At 38.9% G+C, this 27569-nt stretch overlaps 1 protein-coding gene across 1 annotated transcript in view; it reads right to left on the bottom strand.

Annotated features, from left to right (window-relative positions):
* Window positions 1-267: 267 nt before the first annotated feature.
* Window positions 268-27569, bottom strand: part of RBM20 (RNA binding motif protein 20) — a 126336-nt gene continuing 99034 nt past the window's right edge. The window contains exons 7-14 of the mRNA XM_075258699.1: window positions 27170-27301; window positions 18590-18669; window positions 17892-18504; window positions 17076-17174; window positions 13017-13602; window positions 9555-9656; window positions 9244-9365; window positions 268-4340 (exon numbers count right to left, since the gene is read on the bottom strand). Coding sequence (XP_075114800.1) covers window positions 4230-4340; window positions 9244-9365; window positions 9555-9656; window positions 13017-13602; window positions 17076-17174; window positions 17892-18504; window positions 18590-18669; window positions 27170-27301 — 1845 coding nt within the window. The 3' untranslated portion in view covers window positions 268-4229. The remainder of the gene's footprint in view (window positions 4341-9243; window positions 9366-9554; window positions 9657-13016; window positions 13603-17075; window positions 17175-17891; window positions 18505-18589; window positions 18670-27169; window positions 27302-27569) is intronic.

Genomic DNA, 27569 nt, shown 5'->3' on the forward strand with positions numbered 1-27569 from the left:
TCCTGCACTGACTCGGTACCGGTGATCTGTGGGGACCCTGGGTGTCATAACCCTGTACATCTAATATTAATGGCCTATCCGTACGATACACTATCAATCTTACAAATCGGATAACCACTTTAACTGTGAGGCATTTTCAATATACTGGTTGTTGATTCTGAGTCAGTAATACATTAGATATTCTTATATCAGATTGCTTAAATTAACAGATTATTTTATCCATTTACAGTCTAAACTCGTATAGCTGTAGCCAGCATTAGGAGGAGGTCACACATTTTGTATTTATGCCAGAAGGGGGTCTTACCTATATACACAGATCGCCTCCTAGTGGCAATTATAGAAAATTGAACTTAAAGGGGTTTTGCAGGATTCAATAACATGGCTGCTTTCTTCTTCTTAGGAAGTGACATCATGTCCGGTGGTCACATGGCAATGCAACATCTCTATCCCATTAAAATGAATGAGACTGAGGCACATCATGACCATGTGTCACTTCCTAAAAAGAAGAAAGCAGCCATGTTTATGAAGTCCTGCACAACCCCTTTAAATGTTCCAAATCATATATGCAGAGGTTTTCCTTTAGACATGTATGTGGTAATATTAGGTTCTCTTTGTCTTAATCTTTCTGATATTGCTATTAGTAAGGACACTCCCTGTGTCAGAAGCTGGGCAGTAGTCTACATGACTGCTCATACCAGTGCTGCTCTACCTATAATAAATACTAACACTCTGAGCTATAAATTATAGAAACACAAAAATAGAAAATTTATAGAAATATTCTTTGTATTTTGCTTTTCAAATTATTGGTGAACCGGATGGTTTAAAATAGTAAAAAGTTAAAATTCACATTATAAATAGGATAGCAAAGTTATAAAGCTTGTTAAAAGTGTAATATCGTATATACATATTGACCAGTGAGCATAACAGAACACTATACAGTGCCCTGGATAGGCTGACATGTACATATCAGAAGTGAGATTATCTTTATTTGCAGGGAAGGAATGCTAAGGATTGTCCTTAGGAACTAAATCATGAAATAATTTACATGGCAAAGCTGAGTGTATGTGAAGTGGCCTGAACTTTACACACCCATTCACACATGCTGAGAATCTGTTCAGTAGTTTGATTCAGTATTTGTAAACCAAAACTAGGAGTGGATCCTATAAGTGAAAAAATATCTCTTAGTAGAAAAGTTTGCACCTGATCTCCTGGGTTTTGCTTACAAACATGATGCTAAATACTGACATGTGAATGTGGTATAAGACTAGACATGAGCTGTGTTAAGTGTTAAAAAGCAGATTATTGGTTTGGAAACAACTCATTAGAAATCTCTACTGGCCCGATTGTGTTTCATCCATTTCCTATCTGTCAGTTATATATTGGTATAGTTATGTATTTGTATAGGTCATGCTAAAATGGTGGATTAAAGGGGTTGTCCATCACATTTTTATTGATGACCAATCCTCATGATGTGTCATCAGTATCAAAAGAGTGAGGGTCTGACACTTGGGAACCCCACTGATCAGCTGTGCACATTGACATACACTGTTTGCATTGCACACGGTCTGGTTTATAGCGGGCTTGTGATGTAATGACAACCTTGTCCCATAGAAGTGAATGGGACGAGGCTGCAATGTCATTGCACAGCTGCTGTAAAACAGTATGTGATGTGAAGAGGTCATGGCGAGACATATGAACATGATGGCTACTTTAAACAACTGATTAGCGGGTTCCTTGGTGTTGGACCCCCACTAATCTCTTATTGATGGCCTTAACCTGAGGATATGTCAAAAATAAAAATGAGTTAAACAACCTCTTTAAAGTCATTTGAGGAAGTGTGCGAAATACTAAAGAACACAGATTATGTCTTTGTAGAAGATCATTGTTACTGGCACTAAAGGTGAAGTACTAGTTAGTGTGGAGCAGGCCAAGGCGTTCATGATGTGCCTGAAATATAGATAAGCTGGTTACCCTATGCGCAGTGTGTGTGAATTCAGGTTTATGTTCTGTTTACTGGGTAAGAATAAGGGTCGTGTATTTATGTGTGTGTGTATATACATATTATATGAGTCAAGGTGAAGTAAACCCAGCTTCTGCTGTCAGGGACCCAGCCTCATTTAAGTAACATGTAATATTACATTTCCCTTGCAGTGAATGTATTTCCAGCCAGAATTCTGGACTCTGATAACTTTCTTCAGAGAAAGTGTTGTCCTCATGAGTCAGTGTCTTTTTCATGTGAAGCTCGTAGAAGGAGTCTACCACCTCCCCAAGAATATTCAGCTGTCACCACCGTGTCTCAGAGCACATTACAGTTATAAGCAATATACCTTTGTTATGTATGCCACATTTGTACGCTTGGAGGATAACAACAAATAAGGCAATTGGTGCATTGGGGGCAGCCTTCAGGTCCCAGGAGCACTGCACTTGTCAGGCAGACCCTTACCATCTTCTGCCTGCTCCACCCCATGCAGTGACAGGTGATCCTGCCACTACTATGTCACCCATCTTACTTGAGCAGCAAAAGCAGTGCTCCCAGGGCAAAAAGTCTGACCCCAGTGCACCAAATGCTTCATGTGAATAAGACTTCAAGATTGTTTTTCTCCTAATCTACAAAAGTGACATATATAACAATGAGGCAGTAGAATTTTAATGTGCTTATGGAGGTGGTAGACCCCTATGATAATAATAATAACCCCCTCCGGGGTGAGCTTTTCACTAGATTGAAAGAGGACCAGCTACAAAATGACATACCGTACTTCATTTGTTTTCTTCTGTGCCACTGAATAATGTGGGCTTTTTTTTTTTTGTTATGGTCACCGGTTTACCTTTTCCTTTTTTCAACCTGAAACTGCTTATCTAGACTTGTGAATGTGGGAATAGCCTGCGAGTGAAACTACAACATTTATCAGTTATCTTTACATATATATATAAACAAGACAAAGGGGAAAAAAATGTTTAAATAAAATGGCTTCTCTTTAAAAATATTATCATTTACCTTATTTCTTATTTTCCCCTCATTTCTACAGTATTGACATAATCCACAGAGATTTGCAACCTGTTGCTCTAGGGCACCAATGCAAAAATCTGTAACAGGGCCCGACCTCCCCTATACTGTATATAATTATATATTATAATCTGAGTGCTGTCCTATATGACTGAGGCCTGGATGTGCCTGCTGCGTCTGCACCCCCTCCCTAAAAACATCTTTATCTAGAATATATTAATTTATTACAATAATCTTTTCATAAATAGAGAGGGACCTTACTGGGGTGCATTGTATGTACTATATATTTAGGCCTTACCATGTATGTTACTATATATCAGGGCCATGTTATGTTACTTGAACGATTTAAGGGCTTTAAGTTATAAATATAAATACATTTTAGAAAAACTTATTCTAAGAACTAATAACAACAGTAAACAGTGCGTTATACTGCCACATTACTGAGAATCTGTTAACAGTGACAGCAATATGTGGAGTAGGAGTAGGTTCATGTCATTTCTATTCACATTGAAACGCCAGAATTCATTTGACATCACTCCTCAGGTATGTTTGCTCTGAGGTACTGGTCATAATAATACATTATAATCTGGATGAATTTAAATTCTGTAAGAAAAAAAAATCCCTGAGAAAATCTGAATTTTTATAAAATATTCTCCATGGTAAAATATGCAAATTTACAAAGGCACGCAGGGGCTGAAAGCCAATTTATGTAAGGCACTATGCTGATATCAACAGGTAAAGTCACCCATTGTACAGACTAAAGCTTCATCTATGATTTTTCTCTTTTATGTTTAACGTTTTGATCTAATAGTCAAAGGATAATTTACTTTTCCTTGAGACAACTTGTATTTCTTAAATTAGACCCTGCAGAAGGTATCATAAGGGCAAGGAAAAATAGCCAGTGTCGGTCTTGGGCCTGGTTTCATTTTACGTTCCCGAGTACATACAAATAATAACCTTCTATACTTCATAACCCGATAATGCCTATGAAACCTGTGTTACACTGAACGTGACTGATGCTTCGCCGCCAGCATGTTGGAGTTATTACTTGGTCTTGTTCTCCACAAGGCACTTTAAGAAGCTGACATGCACATCACATCCCTCATCCGCGACTTTTCTTCTTATTTCCAGAATGATTTCGCAATTCATATGAATTGTGTTGCTCTGTAATGTCCATACAGGCCACAGCAATGAGTCTTCATCACCAGGCAACTAGGCCAGTTCTTCAGGGTTTGCTTTTCTGAAACTGAGGAACGATCCCAACATCCTCATGTGAAACAGAAGTTTCTTTGTCATTCATATCTGGACCTTCTTGAGCCAGCTTTGATAAATAACTCTGTGGGAAAAGCAAAAACATTCAAATGTTATAATCCACTTATATATTTCATCATAAGGTGCTACATTGGTGGCTTGTCCATAGTATAGGCCATCAGTGTTTGATCTCTTAGGATCCTTCCTCTATGGATTGTGATTGGGACACACTGTAGTACCAGTCCTAGCTATGTATACAGATAAGACCCGTGACTAAATAAACAAAGGGTTGCGGCCATTTAAGTAGCGCCCTCCTTACTCTGTACCTACTGGTAAGAAGTTTTACCACCGTTTTTGTTTTGTTTTGTTTTTTATATGGACACTTTTATAACTGAATCCAACGGTCGTGTAAACCCTGCCTTAGTACTTTTTCAGTGACTGTAGTTTATATAGTGTAAATCTGAGCAATAAGCCTATTATTTACATTTATACTGTAATATCCACCCAGTACTATATCAAACCTATTACCAGTCCCAGCTCCAGTCCTGCCATTCACAAATCCTTGTCATAAAGGAGTATATGTGACTTTTAATATAAAATATCTGCATATGGAATTCCATAAGGTGAAGCAATAATCTGTGTACAAGGCGTGATATCCTAATTCAGTAAAAAGCCTTTGCGTGCCTCCTGAACTGACACAGAGGTACTAATGCCTTTCAGATGACAGCATAGTGTGTAAAAGGAAACAGCCAACCCCTCTGATGTCACCGTGATATATGTGTGCTCAGTTTAGCTGTTGGCCGCTGATGTCGTCTGCTACTCTGAGCCTCGTATATTACCAAGGGATAATGACAGCAAAGAGCAGAAACCTATTAAAAATGACAAGTACGCCAACTGTCTTGTAACATCCCTTTCTGGGGCAAAGCCCAGCTAATGTCAACTACTTAAACCTTTCAAGTGAAAGCATCTGTCTACAGTCTCACTAGCACTGGGCTTATGGATTTAATGAGAAACAACATTTCAGAAGGTGGGATATCAGGACTGCCTCGGGCTAATCGAGTGTATCACTAGAGGATGAGCCTGTGGGAATACAAAAAGCTTTCTGCCAGTGATATCATATATCTTTCAGTATAACTGTGCCAGCCATTTGCCTTTTTAACGACACAAAGCGAGCACTAAACTGCCTGGAACATCCCAATCCATCTAGCGGTTAATGTGATAAAGTAATCTATACTGCTAACCAAAATTAGATTACATAATAATCTTTGCTGGTATTTTGCTTAACACGGCGCGTCGCTTTCACAGTATCTTCACCAAGAGCATCTGGATGTTCTTTATAATGGGCGGTAAAGTTACGTCCCTGCATCAAATGATAGGGGATCAGGCCTCTAGTCAGTGAAGAGCGGCTTGACCTTACTGTTACACCCTGCAAAATGTAGGTGTACTATAGGTAGCATAATACAAATTACTCAAATGTATTAAATGATAAGTTTGTTCACCTTTGACTGCAGAGAACCTGCAGAACACTGAAGAATTGCCATAGGATTCAATATGTGAACATTGAATAACTTTCTCTATAAAATTTTTAAAGGTATTTTCCTGGTTATAGATGTAGATGAGATAGACCCCTTCTGATCTAATATTGATGACCTATCCTAAGGCTGACGTGTGATCAGCTTTCTCAGCAGATGCCAGAACTAACATGAAGAATAAAACTGAAAGCACAGCTCTGTGTAGTACACAACAAATACACACCAAAGGCTAGGACATCAATAACTCAGAATAATGCAAAATGTGCAACAATAAGAGCTGTTTCCACAACGAGGGGCCTAAGGATAAGGCCCCACACAGTGAATTGCTGCCAAAAAAACAATGTGGAAAAGACTGCGGTGCAAACGCATAACAGTTTTTTATGCAGCGTTCTTCACAGGATTTCCGTAAATAAAATTAACATACTGCGATTTACAAAAAAAAAACATTTTTTGACATGGAAGCATTATCTGCTGCAGATTTGATTTTGCAATTTGTGAATGGGATTTACCAGAATCTCACCCACTTTGCAGTTAATGTAAAACACAGCATTTTTGTGGCGGCTTTTCCACCATGCCCAAAACACTGCGTGTTCGCGATGTGCAGCCCCGGCCTAAAGATGGCGTACACACTCCTAATTATTAGGAGCTATGTATAAGGGTTATCCCTTTGCTTTAGTATTTGACCTTGCAGAGTGCACTGGTGGAAGCTCGAAGTTGCAGTGACACTATAAGGCTAAGGCACCAAGTAGCGGCTGCAGCGGAAAAGGAATGCAGGAAAAACTGCAGCGGAAACACATTGTGTTTTTTCCAGAAAGTCCGCAGAGGTTTCCTGACGGTTTTGGAAGTATATTTTTCTGCATTGTGATTCGCTATAATCCCACCTACTTTGCAGTGACTGTAAAATGTTTAACTTTTAATTGTCTGCAAATTTAAATATGGTTTTATTTATAGGAAAACCCCTTTAAGACTACTCAACTCTTAAGTATCTGTGGTCATGTCATACTTATCAGAAACGATCACTAGAAACAAAAGCGCACCTTATATTGTATGATCTTGTATTTTATAGGAATGTAATATAGACACAGGAGGGGTCTGGAATTGCCATGACTGTAATGTGCAGTTTCTGCTGTGGGGCTGATAGACATGGGGCTCCATAAAGGAAGGGTCTCCAGGAGGTCTGTTCACCCAGTGCTGACGGAGCGGTGATGAGAGGCTTTCATTGACTGCTCCCTTCACACCAGCTGCTGGTCACTGGCAGGCCTCGATGTAAAGTTATCAGGATGGTATTTCAAAATAATTTGCCCACAGAGCAGAAATATGGACTTTATTTAAAGGAGAGATATATAAAACTAGAAATGAAATAATATCTCATGTACACAGTTAATGTAGGTGTTTAGTCCAAAAATTAGAAATGTAGTAATGTTATAATAGAAATGTTATTTTTTATTTATTTCCCATTCCCAGAATGTATCCAAGAGTATAAACAAGTAGATTTGTATTGGGCGCCTTTGTCACACGTGTGCAAATACATAGAAATACCCCCTAGCCCCAGCAGGAAAAGAAATGCCCCTAAAGCCCTTTACCCCTAATTTACAAAAGAATAAAATACCAATTTACTTGAAGATGGAGCTGCAATGCAGAATAAGGGTGCATTCACACTGAGTAAACGCTAGCTTATTTTGTAGAGTAAAATTACACTTGTAAATTTTGCTATCCCATTGACTTCAATGATATTTTTTTACAAGTGTAAAAATACGCCTGTAAAAAATACGCCTGTAAAAAATACGCCTGTAAAATGTCATTGAAGTCAATGGAATAGCAAAATTTACAAGTGTAATTTTACTCTACAAAATAAGCTAGCGTTTACTCAGTGTGATGCACCCTGTTACGAGCGCTCCCATTGAAGTGAATGGGAAGTGTTCGGCAGTCTGCCGTAATGCCGGCGTGTACGGCTCTCATACACGCCCGGCGTTACGTAGTCTGAATGCACCCTAAGTAGTCTGATAGTGATTTTCTGATAGACTCTCTGTAAGGTGAAGGCTGTACATTGCAGAAACAGTGTGTTTACAGTCCCAGCAACGTGATTGAAATTTAATGTAATCTCATGCAAACATTGCGGAAAAAACCCTGTGAAAAACACAGGGGGGTTAAAAGAAAAAAACAAAGCTTAGAATTATGTGTAAAACATCCAGAATTAGAACTCCAACACATAAACTACAGATATACGCCTAGATGAACCTCTTCCTGACATCTACTGTAATAGTACAACAGATGCTGTGTCTTTAAAGATGGCAGTCGCTCTGAAGAGCAGCAGATATAGCTACTGGACTCTGATCGCTGGCAATACTGTTTGTGATTCCACCCCAAAATTAAAATAAGTCCAGCGGCCCTGTACCTTTACCATAGCAGAATGGCTCTTGCGCAACGAGATCGTGGGAGCCGTCATGTTCCTATGGCAGCCAGGAGCCTAATGAAGGCTACCAGGCCGGTCACAGTAATACAGCTAGTGTATGGGACATGTAATCAAAAGATTGCAGGTCCAAGTCCCCTAGGAGGGGGTAATAAAATAATTTAAGAAAAAGAAAAGCTTTTAAACATATTTTAAATAAATAAATACATTTTCATTTCAACCTCCTTTCCCTAGATTTGAAATAAAAATAAATCAAAAATCAACAAATCATACATCCCCTGTCTGAAAACACCCGGTCTACAAACACCAACTGATGTAACAGGAAAAAAATCAAAAGAGCTAAACAGTTTTTTTGCCTCACATAAAAATTTAAATAAGTGATCAAAACATCAGACATTTACTAAAAAGTACAATATAAAGACGCCTTATGTATCCCTGTACATGGAAATATAAAAAAGTTACTGTTATCAGAATATGGCGACTCCAAAAATGTTTTATTTTTTTTGCAAAGTTTTGGATTTTTCTTTTAAAGGGATAAATTGTTTTAAAAAAAGCCAAAAAACCACAACTGTTTTCCAGCTTCCCAATACATCATACACAATATTAAATGCTACCAACGCAAAGAACAATTTGTCCTGCAAACATATATTCCTTATAGACATGCAAAATGCACCAGAAAAGCAGATAAAGTTGCTTTTTCCAACGAATGTTTGCTGTTTTTTTCTGTATTATCATTATTATTTATTTATTTATTTTGCCTTTGCCTAAAGGGGTTTTCTAAGGTATAAATTTTAACAACCATACAAAGACTTTAGCAAGCACACTTTTTGGCCAAAATCAGATTATTATTTTTTTTTTTTTTTGGTAGAATCTGCACCAAAAATCTGCAACAAAGAGCAGAACAATACATGCGAATGTGGGACTAGATATAGATGACAGAGGTAATTTCTTGTTGCTGGAATACCCCTTTAGGCAGATATACAAGTCCCATAGCCTCAGATAGAAGACCACTCATTCTTATATAAATAGTGCCAACAATATAATACCTGCAGGTTTTTGTAGTGCACTCGGCTCCTGCAGTGAGATGTTTTTGCCGCTTCTTCACTGGTATAGAAAAGACCACAAAGTTTGCAATAAAATCCAGATCTTGGAACCACAAATTCTACACCTAAAAAAGAGTCCAAGTTTGTTAATAATCACTATAAAGCCAATCCTTGCCATTTTATGCTTCATAATAAACACATTTCTATTATTGCAAAGTTCTTCAATTAATAGGTAACATTTCTATTTAGTACAAAGTATAGTATACAGATAGTATATATAATATAGCTGAACTGACAGAGCGCCCCAAACATACCGAGGGGGATACTCAGCTCGGCAAAGACGTCCTCCTGCTCCCAGGAAGGCGAAGACTCAATTTCCTTGGTTTCTAGTTCAGGAACTTCAGGAGATTTCCCTTCTGTTGATAAAAAATCGCTTAGTTCAGACTGTGATATACAAAATACAGAAAAAAACCTATGAGATCAGCCCAACAAGTTTAGAGATTCTGTCATTCCAAACGACATAAGCCAATGCAGGACATAGGAGTGAAGTTTAATTTACCCAAACCAACTATCTGACCGTAGACTCCAGACAGAAGGGTGACATATTAAAAGCCAGCACTTCCTAATGGATTTACAGGGCGCGGGCATGGAACTGATATTCCTGGCAGTCCTGCATCATTAAAACCATCTGACTGCTTAAAGGAGGATTTCTAATAATATATCTAGGTTAATATTATGCTGCCATTTCATAACATATTTGTGTAGGTTCAGTGACGAGACCTTACATTTTAGGAGGGAATAGCTTTTTATAGAACTTATAAGAGAGGTGAAACGCACACATGTAACTGTGATGGCCGGACTACACGGAAATAGAGAAATGTCACTGCAAATCAGCTGCTCTCTTCAGTCTATCAGTGATGGCAAATGTGAAAAGAATACTGGTTTGGGAGAGACACACCTAATGTGTGGTCTGTGGGGGTATTGATTGCACTTAATATAGATCCCACAGCTTTCATTACTCACGCATACAAGTTTATGTACCACTGGGTAATCGATATACATAAGGCCAGTCTTTGGAACTTTTCACAAAAGTGCTTAAAAATAATTACATGCATTTGGGAACCGCTTTATCTCACTAATACAGTTTGTTTGGTGTGATCTTGTCATTGTGAACTGATCTATGACCTGGGACAAGGTGGTGACCGGATGTGTTATTTCTCTTATTAATCCTGAAGTATCAAGTACATACGGTACATCCTATAGAAGCTCATACAGCTAGTAATGGGGCCTCAAAATCATATTAAGAAGGGACGAGAACCTAGGGCTGGGAGATTGTGACCAAAATCACGATTTATTAAACGCATACCCTGATAGTTTACAAGCCACGCTTCCTATTTTAGTTTTGGTTGATTGGACTGTGTATAGTTAGTGATGTAACCTTTAGCCAATGGCAGTGTGAGATAAAATGGCATGGATGCACAAAAATTGGAATAATCGATTTGAGCAACTTCACGTTAATTGAGCTGATTTTTGACATTGATTTTTTTTTTTTTTTTTTTATTAATTGCCCAGCTCTATGAGAACCTGTTGTAACGCACAACAGAGAGGAGCGGGCAGTCGTTGTTTCATTTTTATTTGACTATTTGTTTTTTGTTTTTTTTTGGGGGGAGGGGGGAGGTTATTTAGAGATTTCTTTGCCTGCAGCAGAAGGCTCTGATGTATGCTACTACGGTACTTAGACACACACCAGCTTTGTTTTATTTTTTTCCTCTGAATAGAAAAGCATTGTTGACTTTTTGATACCACAAAAAGGGCACCGTCTTGGCCTCTGTCCATTAGTAGGTCATGTGCCCAGGGTGCAGTCAGGATTTAGAGGGAGGGGGTATGAACGTGGTCTTACTGTCATTTCAGAATCTTCAGTATGCTAAACAAAAAAATCTATTTTAAGTGTAGTTACTTTTTGTCACTGAGAGATTACAAATAAAAAGTTGGCCACATCTTTACTCGAGGGGATAAAAAGCCTGTCTACACCTCTGTCTACAGTGCAAGGACCCAAACAAATCATCCCTCACAACTCAGCTCATGTGTCACTTATAGGCTGGCACATGGATATGCATTGGAGCTTTAAGTGGAGCTTTAAATGCTTTCACATTTTATGTATGTACAGTAGTAGCAATTTAATCTGCAAGAAATGATCAGCGACTGCAGCTGCTGCTGTTCTATAGTTTTATATATGCTTACACGTGTTAGGGAAACCTGCGATGGTAAAATAATTTTACACTGCTCTTCATTACAGTTTCAAGCAAGGACATAGATTTTCAAGACATTAAAATGTTATTCTTGACCCGTCCCGCTCAGCACTGTACCGTTATGTGTCACAGAGTACATAATTAATAAAGCATTATAAGAGTATGGGAGTATGGCACTGCAATGCAGTAAGCTGGTACACACCGTATTATACAGCCAGGACTGAGCACTTTCTGCATGAATCAGAGTTCTAGCAGATTCACCCCTTAGATATTGTGTGTATGACATCTAAATGCCACAGGGAGATTGCAGGTTCCTCTGATGCTTTAGCAGCCTTCTGAATGCTCCCAAGCCTGCAGGTGGTATATTACTATTGAGCTTTGCCTGTGTCAGGGCTCAATAGTAATATTGTGATTTCACCATAGACTGTAATACAGTAGTATTACAGTCTACAGTATAAGCAATTTACTTGTCACAGGTTGAAGCTCCCTAGGAAAGCTTAAAAACAAGTTTTAATAAACTTAAAAAGTAAATCACCCTCTTATCATAGATCACACATAAAAATAATGACAAAAATCACGTTAGTTTATCATCACGTCCAGAAATTCCCATACTCTTAAAATAAAAAAGTATTTATTCCACTTTTTCATGTAAAAATTGCATAATGTAACAAGCTGTTAGGTATCCCCATGTACATATAAGTCCGGAGTATACAAACATAATGGGGGAAATTTATCAAGGAAAATGTGCCAGAATGTTAGTGTAATTTGTGCCAGAAGACTGGAGCGTGGCCTTATTTGTGACACACAGCGTAGAAATGCTCCAGAACTTTCTGGTGCGTACATATCGAAAATTGGTACCAATAAAAACTGCAACTGCCCTGCAAATAAAGAGCCCTGACACTGCTCTGTCTAGTAAACTGTAAAAAAGTTATGGATGTCAGAAAATGGTGACCCCAGGGAAATTGTTTTATAGATCTTCTTGAACCGTCTTAGTGATGACGTCTTTTGTCTATATCACTTTCCAGTGGATACGACCATGAATGCAGGAACCTTCTAACCCAGCCCCAGTAACCACTAAGGTTTGGAGGGTTCTGCAGTACGTTTAGTACGACATAACCATCCAAACTTGTAGTCAGAAATGGTCTGGGGGATGGGGAGTATTCATCTCAAAGAAGATATTAAATATTTATTTCTCTTACTTGTATATCGCCGTCATATTCTGCAGATATTGTCAGTCACTGTCCCATATAAGGCTCACAGTCTACATTCCCTATCAGGATGGCTTTGGAGTGTGGGAGAAAACCAGAGTACCCGGAGGAAACCCACCAAACAAGGGGAGAACATACAAACTCCTTGCAGATGTCATCCTTACCAAGATTTGAACCCAGGGCTCCAGTGCTCCAAGTCTACAGTACTAACCACTGAGCTCTGTTATATTTACATATAAAAGATAGATATAAAGACCACAGAAAAATCACTATATAATCATGAGAATAATCTAAATACATCACCTATTATGTAACTTACCTGAAATGGAAAGTTCCCACTCTCTTTTATTTCGCCTTTCCTTTTGGGTGTGTCCGTCCAGCATAATACTGTCTGCAGGAGAGTCCAATGTCTTGTACAGATCTGAACTGCTCTTATCTATATACCCAGGGGTTTCTGAATCCATAAAGTCCCCTATATGTTCTCTGGCAGGTTCTTGTCTGAGGAGTGTACTAGGACTTTTGTCATTTTCTTCCAGTTCATCGCACTTATTATCCTTAGAATTCACATTGACTTGGGGCACATCTGTGACTGGCTCGCAGCAGCTGCTGTCAGGGCTTGCACTTCCTCTAAGTGATGTACAACTCATTGCCACAGACGAGCTCTCACTCCGGGCTCTTTGGCTAAACTGACATTGTAATTTCACAGTCTCAATATCAAGTGCACACATCTGAATACAATCCTCACTGTCCTTAGAGACAACAGGAACAATTTCTTCAAGTTCTGTAATGTCTGGTTCTACAATAAGATCTTCCTCACCAACTTCATCTACTGTCACAAGTTCCTCCATGTTAGTTGGGTACCAGCTTTCGCCTTCCAAATCACTTCCACTGTCCCAGTCCTGCTCCTGTTATTGGGACAGATACATATGGAGTGATACAATGTTACAAATCTATTATTATTATTGTTATATAATTAGTTGCACTTTGTAAATGTCATATATTTAGATTTGATGTACACAAATGGTTTGGAAATGATTTAGGCTACGTTCACACCTGCACTGGGTGTGTTTTTTTGCAGCACTTTTTCATCTGATGATTTATGACAGATCTGCGCTGACACGCACCCAACGCAGATGTGAACTTAGCCTTAATAGCACATTCCTAATTTATTTGCATCTGTATAACCACATGAGCTATTGTATCTCAAGCACCTGAAGGAGGAATACTTTCACCAAATGAGTATGCCATACCAGACACAGACCAAGTAGAGTGATGCCGTTCATGGGGGACGGAGGGGGTGAAATAATATATTTTTTCTAAAATCCTAGACACATGGTGGGCAAAACGTTCAGTACAATTATTTCTATGCAGATTTGCTATAAAAAAAAAAAGGTAACATTTTAAAATGTAAGTCTGCGATAAAACAAGAGGTTATTAGTTACTGATCACTAGATTATGATCAGTTTATCATCTATTAAATTAGTTAATATTACTTAAGTATAGAGTCTCATGATATGTATAAGAACTCCCAACTGTTTGTTGCAGGATCGTCAGGTTTTGCTGTCTAATAATCCAGGTTTCAGTGGCCTAAAGTAAAGCTAGCTGCCATCCGTGCTGACAGGACCTGCCTGTCTGCCCACACTGATATTGATAGCGTTAGCTCATGATTAGAAAGAGATAGATCTGGAATTATTCCCAGGACATTTTTTCCAACACAAATATCCACTAACCACAATGTATCGAGTACCATTTGCTACCTGAAGAAGTTTATGTAGATGGCAAAGTCCCATTTCTATGTCCATGACAGAAAAAGTGCAGAAGAGGGACATATATAGTTATAACTTGGGCATATCGTGTTGCGTCTCTGCACCATCTGATATATATCTTTGACACATGTGCGTATGAATTACTATTGCCAAGTGAAGTCATGCAAAGTAATTTATACATGGAGCAAACATGTAAGAAAACTCTGTAAAGCAAAGCTACAAGGCAAGGTCATTGCAGGGCAATTTCCTTACACAACAGCTATGCAAACCAGTGTCAACTATATATCAAATTCGACTGCTACAGATGAAATAACATAGGCCAGGGACACAAGTCAAAGGATCATTTTCATCAATGGGTACAGTTCTTTTTTTAGGCTCTAAATGCTTAAGTTCATGCAATACCATCTCTTAATGACTGGTGGGTTAACACGGCAAATTGTTGATTTATTATTAGATTAAAGGGCACGTTAGTAGATCTGCTAGAGACTTGGGGGATTACATTAAAGGATCATAGAAGAGATGATTGAATTTTTATCTCCAATCTGTTGTTCTAACCATATTGCTAAACATATCCAAATGAGCAGCCATTAAAAAGACAGAAAGTGAAACAAATATATATGAAAGCTATTAGTGCCTGGTGTGATACCTGAGTCTGCAATATTCAATATCAAGTCAAAGAAAGAAAAACCGTGGTCACAGTTGCCAACTGGCCTGAATTGTCAAACACAACCCTGGAAAATTTGGCAGGTCCAGCCTAGAAAGAGGCGCTGCTTACAAACCTTGGTCCCACCCAGTTTTGGATCTTGAACATCCCTATTTTACCTATGTATGCCCAATTGCCCTCGACCATGTGCTTATTGCCGGCCGTGCTTCCGCAACCTTTCTTATTTTTTTTTTCTTATGGTAGAGTTGGAAGGGGCCTCAAGGGCCATCGGGTCCAACCCCCTGCGAGTGCAGGTTTTCCTAAATCATCCCAGCTATATGTTTCTCCAGATTCCGCTTGAAGATTTCCATTGATGGAGCGCCCACCACCTCCCGTGGCAGCCTATTCCACTCTCTCACTCCCCTCACTGTCAGAAAGTTTTTCCTAATGTCTAATCTGTATCTCTTTCCCTTTAGTTTCATCCCATTGCTTCTTGTACTTCCTTGTGCTAATGAGAATAGGGGAGATCCCTCTGCACTGTGACTACCTTTCAGATATTTGTAGACTGCTATTAAATCTCCCCTCAGCCTTCTCTTCTGCAAACTAAACAATCCCAATTCTTTTAGCCGCTCCTCATAGGACATGGTTTGCAGACCTTCCACCATTTTGGTTGCTCTTCTCTGGACTTGCTCCAATATATTGATGTCTTTCTTGAATTGAGGCGCCCAGAACTGTACACAGTATTCCAGGTGTGGTCTGACCAGGGAAGAGTACAGCGGAATAATGACCTCTCTTCATCTAGATTCAATGCTTGTCTTAATACATCCCAGAATTTTATTCGCCTTTTTTGCAGCAGCACCGCACTGTTGGCTCATGTTGAATTTGTGATCTACTATTATGCCCAAGTCCTTTTCCCCTATGCTATCACTTAGTTCTATTCCTCCCATACTATATATGTTTTTTACATTTCTGTTACCCAGATGTAGAACTTTGCATTTGTCCCTGTTAAATACCATTTTGTTCGCCTCAGCCCATTGTTCCAGTGTGTCCAAGTCCTTTTGAATACACTCTCTCTCCTCTCTAGTGTTGGCTATTCCTCCTATCTTCGTATCATCTGCAAATTTTATGAGTTCCCCAATAATTCCATCGTCCAGATCATTTATAAAGATATTAAAAACCTCTTTCATTCCGTGAATAAGAGTACACTGACCTAGCCCACGGTCGTCTGTAAGGGGCTTAAATGTTAGTATTAGTGAGGAGAGAGCTGCCATCCAGAGGCCGGCCAGCACACCTCCCCCAGATTCTATACACTTAGGCCGAGCAGGGTATTCCCAAATGTTATACAGAGTAGATACAGAGTACAAAGAAATCAAGCAGAGTATCCATTTCTTGCTACCACTTTTTCTGCAAAACTGTAAAGTAGCCTTCTTCCCCCTGAATTAGAAAAAGATCTGAGCTGGAAAGTCTTCTCAGGGTCTTTATTTTATGTTGTGTTGTTTGTAGCGGCTGCTATTTCAGCATTAAAAACATACATCTACGGTGAAAATCTTCCATAATGTTAGGCATACCGTCCATCTCCTATATATAAGCACTCCTCTAGAACATCATTTTTCAGTGCAGTTTTGGCTATCTCAAAGGGGGTCATAGATAGATGGATAGATAGATAGCTATGAGATAGATAGATAGATAGATAGATAGATAGCTATTAGATAGATAGATAGATAGATAGATAGATAGATAGATAGATAGATAGATAGATAGGAGATACATAGATAGATAGATATGACATAGATAGATAGATAGATAGATAGGAGATACATAGATAGATAGATATGACATAGATAGATAGATAGATAGATAGATAGATAGATAGATAGATAGGAGATAGATAGATAGATATGACATAGATAGATAGATAGATAGATAGATAGATAGATAGACAGATGACACAGATATTAGAGAGATCTACCTTATTCTTAGTTGTCGGAGTGCTATCTGGTTCTTCCAGTGCATCTTCAGCTTTGTCTGGGTCATGATTATGGTTCATTTCCTTTTCTTTTGCGTCAGTCTGATAAATCATATGGAGAGGACATAAATAATAAGGTTCGTGACAGGTTGTATCCTACTTTAGAGCTCAGGATAGGCTACAGAGATTTTTCCTAGAACATTTATGGTGGAGATGTCTAAAACTTCAATATTCACATACAGTGAGAGAGTAGATAGACAGAGACTACATTACATCTCACACCAAATGGTTTATTCACTTCAGTATTGATCAGAACTTCTGGATTGTGTCCTCTGTGGCCCTACTGAGGCATCTGAATGAAGGAGAGACTGTTATGTAAGAGCTTCTCCTGTGTGTCTATGGGGAGATATCATAGCAGCTATCTCTGAGGTCTGGTGTTAGAACACCTGCATTATTCCATGTGCTGTACTACTGGTTTTTGTAAAGTTTTTTTGGAAGATTAGGTATGCTTTATAGGAGTTATGTAGGGAGAGAAAAGGTGTAATATTACATTCAGTGCACTGGGTAACCATCCTTACTCTATAGAGGAGGGTCCCCAGGACTATACATTGTAGAGCACCAGCAGGAGATGCAGAGGAACAAGACTTCTAAACCCTCACTGTTATCTGCAGATCTAATAATGAGGATGCCACAGAATAAGCATGTATATCCAGAGCAAGTGAATGCACATAACCACTTTATACTATACTGGAAATACTGAAGAGTAACAGTGGTTGTATCTTCCTCTTTTAATCACAGATTCACCTGTAATAGACTTACCTGTTGATCGTCTTTATGTTCTTTAATGTCCTCATTTTCTTTAGCTTTAGTGTCCACATTCTGTTGCGTGCCGCTGTCACTCTCTTTATTTGCCTTTGACTCGGATGTGTCCTTTCTGAGTGCATCTTCTTTGTGACTGTCCTTTTCATCTCTTGACTTGCTCTCTTCTTTCTTTTTTGTTTTTACAGATGTATCTGAGGCTTTTGTCTCAGATTTTGTCTTGGACTCCCTCCTATAGTGTTCTCTTTCTCTGCTTTTGTACCTGGATGACGAGTGAGAATTGCCATATTTGTCCCTGTGTCCTCTAGATGAGTCAGTTCTCTCATCAAGCTCTAGCTTGTCAGTCTGCCTGTTGTAATGCCTTCGATCATGTACCCAATGGTCTGTCCTTTCCCTTTTTTCTTCCCCACATTCCCTCCATGTGCTTTGCTCTCGGTCATCCTCCCACCTGCCATATCCTTGTTGATCCCAGGAATCCCTTCCATTCCCCCATTCTGTCCTAGAGGCTCCTAATGGACTATGTGAGCTACATGATGTAAAGCTTGGGGTGTGGGACCTCGGGGACAGCGAGCGGCTCACAGGACTGCGTGATCTGGGTCTTTCAGTTCGATATCTGCAAGTTAAAACAATTTTGTCACAACAAACATAGAAAAACCAGACTGTCCCATTTGTGTAACCCAAATGTAATCATAACTTACCTGTCTGTATCACGGAACAAGTCTCTTTCCCTCTGTGAATGCATATCATGGATAATGGCATCAACAGTCTTACCGGGCTTCTACAAAGAGACGCAAGAATATATTTATTCTATGGAATAACCTGTTATTATATTCATTTTACATTTCTCTTTATTCATTACAGAAGATAAAGAAACAAACAGGTAAACATGGAGGTAAAGGAGAGAGCGGTGACACCAATATCAGGGCTGAAATAAATGGGCTGTTCTAGGGGAGCATGCGGGTGATGGAGAGCTGTCAGCCCAATATAAATCAAGTACATAGCCATTGTCCTGACTTCATTGCATTGCCAGTCCAGATAAAGTCATGTATAGAGGATGTCAAATCAAACCATGCTTTACATGCAAGAACAAATCTCTAATGTGTACCCAGTTGTGGATCTAGCCATAGTGGTTTTTCCAGTGAGTGAAATTAGAAGGATCGCTGAATTTCTAGGCTGCTGCTAAGATTGTATTGGCTGAAAGCAGGAGAGTGAGCCTAAGTATGATGGATTGTTTGCCTGTGACACTGGGGAGTGTGCCTAGCATCATGGTGATAGATCGGATGGGAGGGGTCCCTGCAAAAGGAAGCACTGAAGATTTTTTCCTTGTGTGAGAAAACTTTATAGCAGTCCTGTCAGGGAGTACATGGTGTGATACCAAAATGTGTTCTGAGACCATCATATGGTAGCAAGAGCAGTAGGTCATTCAAGGTCCCCCACTTGTCCTTAAATGGCAGATATGGAGGCCCACAGGACACCAGGACTATCACCGACCTCCTCCCCCTACTGCTTCTTGGAAACATTATCCTACTGGTTTAGTGTAAGGATAAAATATTATTGCATTTGTATTCCTCAGGTCCTTACAAAATTGGTTTTGTTTTTATTCTTTTATCAAACATTTTGGGATGGGGAAATTAATGGGGATTAATGTGTTAACAGGTTTTTTTTTTATGCTGTGATTTTCTGACAAGCATCCTATTAGTGTCACCCAAGAATACACAAAAATCGCTCGGGTCCGCACTACTCCACAGGTTTCCTTAAAATTTAACTTTTAATCAGCCATTTAAAATCCAGTGTACAATACAAAAAAAAAAAAATAGAAGAAAGACATATAACATAAATAAAACCACCTCTGACGCGTTTCGAGGAACACTTAAGGCCATACTTTTATCACAGCCTAGTAGGATTGTACATAGGCAGCCATGGAGGCCTATATTAGCTGCTATGTAAAGGTATCGGACCCTGCATTCTTCTTTGCAGGTACTCAAACGCCTCCAGGCAGGAGCCTCCATCCAAAACCTCTCAGATGCTGCAGTCGCTATTGACCTTGGCATCTAAGGGGTTAAACATCTGGGTCACTTTCTTAGCTTGCACTCTACTAAAAGAGTGACTGACGGTTCAGAGAGTTTTAGTGAATTTTTGTCAGATCTGTTAGTGTCCTTTGTTAATATTTTCTAACATAATGTGAACTCCTCTTTATTCAGTTTTGGAGTTCCACTTTTATGTAAATCACAGGGAGGTAGAGTCAGAATCAGAAAAAAAGCAAGGTGTGAACCTAGACAAGTGAGTGTAGTGAGGTGGATTATATACATATATACAGTATATATACAAGGAAGCTTTGGTTATATTTGGACACCGTGGCTCACTGTGATCACTACAAAATACTGAAACGCTTCCCCAAGTTGCTTAGCCTTTATTCCTTTACTCATCCAAGCTTTTTTATTTTTATTTATTTTATAATCAGAAGAGCCGTAAAATCTTAGAGGTTATGTCAGGCAGGTCCTCTTTAACAGGCTCTTCCACATCTCCAGTTGTAGTTTGTAGACATTTCGGAGTAGTACTACGGGTAGCTAAAGCATTACTTCAACTGTTTGTACCTCACATAAAAAGTACAGTGTAACTCAGTTACCCAAAGCACATGTTCAGCCAAATCCCTTAGGTCAGAAGAAGTCCAGGTCAGGAGGTTGTGCAGCTGCCACAAACAAGCCCACGTCCCAGATTTATATGCTGTGGAATGTGCAGCCCTTCCTGGCAAGTTTGGTAGAAGATAAGCCTAGACAGAAGCTAAAAACAGCCTCAGTGCTGCTGACCAGCAAGGGTTAATGTATATTTAATGTATATTCCACCTCAGGGTATCAGGTTCAATCTATTAATACTATACAGCTCCTAAGTGATTTATTATTCTCTATATCTGTTCTTGGGTAAAATGCGTTGCTCATCAGTTTCTTCAAGACAGAAATGCTACAACCAGTGTGGCTTATCTGACGTGCGGCACAATAAAATGCGACAGGCTGGTGGTAGCTTTTCCAGATGTAGATTCTGTTCAATATACAGTTCAAATGTCACTTAAAATATGACCTAATATAGCAGTTTGTTACAGGTTATATTGTTTGCGATTGCCAGGAATAAAATATGACTACTCCTAATTGACGGTTATAAGGTTTTATGTGCTTGTAGTGAGACTCTCGAAATCCCATACAATTGTGGCCAAAACTACTGATGCAATAGAATGTACCAACAATAAGACTCCACCTATGACCTAGATAAACAGAACAGCCCATAGCAAGAGCCTTGTAATTGGCAAGCCTCACATGAACAGAAATCATGTTGCATCATCTTGCACGTAACTGGATTTCCTATTTTAGCAAACCAACCCATCCTTTGCCAGTCTCACAACCCAGTTTTCTTCTAGTTGCTTAAAGGCTATGGATAACTGTGTGTGTATTTTTTTTTGTTTGTTTGTTTTATATGAATTTTATCTAATATGCAATTTTAAAAAAAATTCTAAATCTTTTGTAATGTTTAGTAATCAATTTTTATCATTTATTTATTACAACAGCCTGCAATGTATGAGAATATATGCAATATACTGCAAAAGACAAACGATTGACAATGTTTCATTAAACTGAGGTTATAATCTATTAGATGTATGTCAGTCAACTCCTTTCTGACATTCACCGTACTATTGCTCAATGACACAGGATCCTCCATAAATAATAGGTGATGGTGAGATATTACTAATACTAAATGTTAGACCGTCTTAATCTCTGCCAGTGTCCAATGCAGTTTGATAAATCTGTTGCATTATTAGACTTCCTAGTTTAACTTTACACCTATTATTGGTTGGCTTGGTTCACACCATAAAAATGTCCCAATTTTTTTTTATATTGCAAGTAGCAGACCTCAGGCCACACCCACTTTCCACAAAGTCACACCCCTTTCACAGGAAACCACACCTTATATGTACAAGTCATACCCTCTGAAAATAAGCCCAAGCACGATTTTTCAGGATATTAGGAGTATGCTGGAAATATAAGCCCTAGTTGCAGTTCATTAAAAATATTTGCCCAGCAGGACAGATACAGTAGACCCTTCATCAAGGAAAGCAAACACCCCAAAAAGAATCAGAGATGCACCCCTTATAGTTATTAGGGGCAATGCCGCATATTCTAGGTCTCAAGAATAATATTAAAAGAGGTATTCCTGTTTTCTTAAATGTATTTGTGCAGAGTACAGGAGATCATACACTTTCCTAATATACACCAATTTCTAATTTTACTCACACATCTAAATAATGGTTTGGTCTAGAATCAAATAGGACTAAGGCTAAGGCCCCCGGGACGTTGCACAGCAAAAAAAACCAAAACTCTGCAGAGTGTTTCAGTTATACTTAAGCGGAAATAACTGGTGTCTCCATAGGTATAATTGACATGCTGTGATTTCCAAAATAGCACCGGTTTTGGAAATCGTAGCGTGTCCGCACCGCATTTTTTTCCACAAAGTGAGCATGGGATTCGCTAGAATCCCACCCACTTTACCCTTACTGTAAAAAGCTGCGGGCGTTTACATCCCGTGGTCCCTAAATATGGTGTCAGTCATGTGACCCTTACGCGCGACCCAGTATTGTGTTAAATGTTCAGGAGACAGGATGTATGGTGAGGAGTAAAACATATACAGTATTACTACAGCATCACCTTATCGTGTCTGGGGAGAAGAAAATCTTATATTCTTCTTCCTGTGTGTCTATATTATTAACAACAACATAATATCTCTTAGAGACACGAAGGAACCCATTCTAGAAAAAAAAATGGTCACGCAAGTGAAAAGCAAGGGAAGGAAACACTTTGAATAGCCAGAGGGAGGGCCTCTCAGACAATATAATGAGTATAAAAATATCACCAGAGTGGAGTGTCCCTTTAAATGTCAGGCAAAGTCTGCCGCTGCATGGAGATCTCAGCCAGCTGTCAGTAACAGCCAGACTCCCCACACAGAAGGCACAGACAGTGTATGGCTACCCTTGCCTTCCTCATCACAGACAGTGACATCACCACCATTGATCATATGGCCATACCTCAGCTCGGTCTTAGTCAAGCGGAGTAGTTAATTGTCCATGACGGCGCAATCACACGAGTGAAGGCCATGGCAGGAGGAGGCCTGACTATGTGATCTGGTTCTACCAAACATGGAAGCCTATTAGGCTGCAGATTGCTTGTCATTGTAACACTGATACCTATATTGGCCCGCAGTACTGCAGAGTATTATCAAGTTATCACATGTTCAGTTCTACTAGTGGAACAAAGAAAAGAAAAAATATATTTTAAACAGTTTTGTAATAAAATGCTAAATATTATTCAAAGAGTGAATCACAAAGAATTGCCTTTTATCCCTAACACATAGTTTTGTTATATTAAAAATAAAATAAAAGGAAAAATTGTCAAAAGACAGGATCACCATAAAATATTGTATTTATTAATAATCAAATATAAAAAAACACCAAAATTGTAGTTCATATAAATATCAAAAATACTGGCTAAATATAGGAGGACCAACACACCACAAAATACGGTGAGTGGCAGGCAAGAATGAACAGTAAAATATAAACATGCAAAAGTGTAACAGTGTATAAAACAATAATATAATAATAATGTGTCAGCGAGCTGAAAAGTATATGCACAAAAAAATAAAAAAAATATAGTAGCAATACCCCTAAATAGAGATAGAACTCAGTGTAGGTGCATAAGGGAATACACACATGTAGCCATATACACAAGTGGAAGCATGGGAGCTAAATAATGAAGTGAGTGCAAGGCTGAAAAGACATTACAAGTGACACAAAGATTAACAAATGAAAAACTTTGAACACAATATATTGCAAAAATAATAATGAATATGCCTACCAAAGACCGGAACGCGTTCCGGTCTTTGGTAGGCATGGGCGTTCCGGTCTTCGGCAGGCATGTGCGTTCCAGTCTTTGGCAGGCATGGGTGTTCCGGTCTTTGGTAGGCATAGGGTGTTCCGGTCTTTGGTAGGCATAGGGTGTTCCGGTCTTTGGTAGGCATATGGGCGTTCCAGTCTTTGGTAGGCATATTCATTATTATTTTTGCAATATATTGTGTTCAAAGTTTTTCATTTGTTAATCTTTGTGTCACTTGTAATGTCTTTTCAGCCTTGCACTCACTTCATTATTTAGCTCCCATGCTTCCACTTGTGTATATGGCTACATGTGTGTTTTCCCTTATGCTCCTACACTGAGTTCTATCTCTGTTTAGGGGTATTGCTACTATATTTATTTATTTTATTTTATTATTTTGTGCATATACTTTTCAGCTCGCTGACACATTATTATAATATTATTGTTTTATACACTGTTACACTTTTGCATGTTTATATTTTACTGTCTATTGTTACCTGCTAGAGATGAGCGAGTATTGTTCGGATCAGCCGATCCGAACAGCACGCTCGCATAGAAATGAATGGACGTAGCCGGCACGCGGGGGGTTAAGCGGCCGGCCGCCGTCAAAGCAGAAGTACTAGGTGCATCCATTCATTTCTATGGAGCGTGCTGTTCGGATCGGCTGATCAGAACAGTACTCGCTCATCTCTATTGCCTGCCACTCACCGAATTTTGTGGTGTGTTGGTCCTCCTATATTTAGCCAGTATTTTTGATACTTATATGAACTACAATTTTGGTGTTTTTTTTATATTTGATTATTAATAAATACAATATTTTATGGTGATCCTGTCTTTTGACAATTTTTCCTTTTCAGCAGTTGGGTTTTCACCTTTATCTAAGCCTTTGTTTGCTTTTGTTGTTGTTTAAAAATAAAATAAGAAGAAGAATTTGAATTCACCCTAAAAGAGCGCAGTGAGAATTACAGGTCATTCCACAAAATTACGCCCTTACACGGCTCGATCCATTGAAAAATGGCAATGCAACAACAAAATATTTTTTTAAAAAGTGTTATTTGGCAAAAGTAGTAAAACGTATAAAACATTATGCATTAGGTATGCAAACGGTTTTCAATACAAATTTGGATGTTCCCACATTATGGAACTACAAGTTTCAGCTGTACCGATGGTACGCGAGATATATTGTGTTTGCTAGCCGGGGGTGCGTGTGCATGAGAAAGAAGAGGCACTGGAGTTTATCACTCACAGCCACATCTGAATATGGACTGTCATCACTGAGGAGGAGGGAGGGGGCACTATAGTGATCCAAGGCTAAACACAGCTATTAACCAGCAGTCTGTGTAGTATACGGAGTGTATATACTGTGGATTTGTAACATACAAAGCATTTTATTTACCATCCGACATAATTGTTCAGTCGGCGTTATGTGCCATGTTTTATAGTGTCCATTTTGAGATATTGTATGGACATTAGCTGCTGAAGAGGGGGCCCTTCTTGATGCAGGTTTTTATTGCTCACGTATCTTGGCATTTAGGAGAGGTTCCATATATATATTTGTAATGTTTTACTCAGAATTATTATACTATTATTGTTATATATTGATTGTTGATAATAAACCCACTAATAGATTGCGAGAGGCCGACATGTGAATATTCTTTCTAAACTATAGCTAATAAAATCTGGGTATAGCTGTAATTGGAATGACCACAGGATAATGTTAACATTACATTTATACTGCACTGTCAGCACTGTAAAAACAGAACAGAAAAGAAACTGCCCAAATATTGAAGATTTGCTATTTTTTTCCCCCATATAAAATTATAATTTGTCTCAGTAAAATCAAATCATCATGTGACTATGTCAGTAGAGAGATAAAAAGTTAAGTGTCAGTTAAGCAAAAAAGTGCCCCTGGTCCTCAAGGACAAAATAGGTGTTAATGCTTTCAGATCTGCAGGGCTAATATACTCCAATATTACACTGACCCTCATGGAATATTATGTAATGTGTTAGAAAATCTCACACTGCGTTGAAAACACTTTCCAGCCCAACTCCTGCTGTGTGAAATAATCATATGGGAGAGGTTAAAGGTGTAAAGTTACTTACAATGCCCATCCAGAGAGACATCCAGCATTACCAGCAGCCTCTATTTTCAGAGGTGTCAGTGAGAACAGTGACGGATGTGCAGAAACAGCAGTGATTTAGTGGGGAATAGGTGTGGCCAAAGAGGTGTCAGCATGTGCCAAAAGTAAGCAAGAAGGGGTGTAAAATTACACAAAAGTGTCTAAAGATGCAACAAATTTATCATCAGCTTCTGCCACCCACTGTGATCATTTAGGCACTTCTTTAGACAGCCTGGTCTAGGTTTACACTGTGTAAGTATCTGGGACATTTATGGCTTATCTACTCTTCTTAGACCTGCGTCTAACTCTAGAACAGAGGTCCATGACCCCCATCCCATGGCTGCAGTGACTGGGGGGTATGCCGTGCATACATGTCTCTCTCCATCCACTTCTATAGAACTTCCCAAAATAGCCAAGCCTCTTATTGGCTTCTATAGATTGCCGGTAGCTAGTCATACTAGTGCTCCATTCTCAGACACATAGCCTCTATCCTGTGTCTATTATAGGAAAACCCGCTTAAGGCTAAGGCTCCAAGTAGCAGGCCACAGCCAAAAATCACTGCAGGGAGAACCACAGTGGAAACGCATCACGATTTTTCCCTGCAACACTTTTCATTGACATTGAGTCCGCAGAGTTTTCCTCTGCAAACTTTCTGCTTCAATTATACCTATAGGGAAACCGCCAGCATTTCCGTAGGTCTAATTGACATCCTGAAATTTCCAAAAACACAACAGTTTTGGAAATCACATCATTTCTGCAATGTGTGGATGGGATTCACTAGGAACTGTAAAAGTGTAAAAGCTGAGAACACACATTGTGCAAAAGATATTGCTGTGTGCTTCTGAGCCAAAACCAAAAATGTTTTCAAAATGAATGGGAGACATCAAGTCATCACTCACACTTATCACATTTGCGTTTACAATATAGATATTACACCCATGTTCTGTACAATACCAATCAATATGGATTTGCAGTGTTTTAAAAAATAAAATAAAATTGATATTTGCAGAGGATTTTGTGTAATATCCATCGCCAAATCTGTAAAAAATAATCTAATGCACAGAAAGTTCAGTCAGTATTTTAAAAAAGAAAAAGTTAGTCCATGAATTTGGCTATTTTTCAGGATTGTATAATTCACACTAGTGAAATAAATGTAACTGAGCCCAATGATTTGGTGACTATAGTAATATCACAGTATACCCCAATGTCAGCCATGCAATACAGTGTGATCCATAATCTTATTATATACCTTCAGCTGTAGCTCTTTGTATCTTTTTGACATGCGGATCAATAGTTTTTCATCATTCACCATCGCTGGTTTCTCCTTGTAGTATTGTACCATCGCCTCGGCTGCCTCAGTATATGCCATTTCTACAAATGCCTGTAACCAGAGAAAGTCAGTGCTTAAATGAGCCGGTCGTTTTGACAAACTGCGCATAAATGAATAATACAGGCGATTGTAGAAAGCTTTGTAATAAATCTTATCAAACACAAATGCAAATTTCTCCTTTTTTGGGCAAAAACAATGTTCACTGTCAAGTTAGAGCTCTTATGAGTGGGACTGGAGGTCACATGACTCCAAAGACTTCAATGGGGTCCATGTGTTTTCTGTGCAATGTCCGCATGACTTATGTGGAGAGAAAAGTGCT

The sequence above is a fragment of the Leptodactylus fuscus genome, chromosome 10, assembly GCF_031893055.1.
Source record: "Leptodactylus fuscus isolate aLepFus1 chromosome 10, aLepFus1.hap2, whole genome shotgun sequence".
NCBI lineage: Eukaryota > Metazoa > Chordata > Amphibia > Anura > Leptodactylidae > Leptodactylus > Leptodactylus fuscus.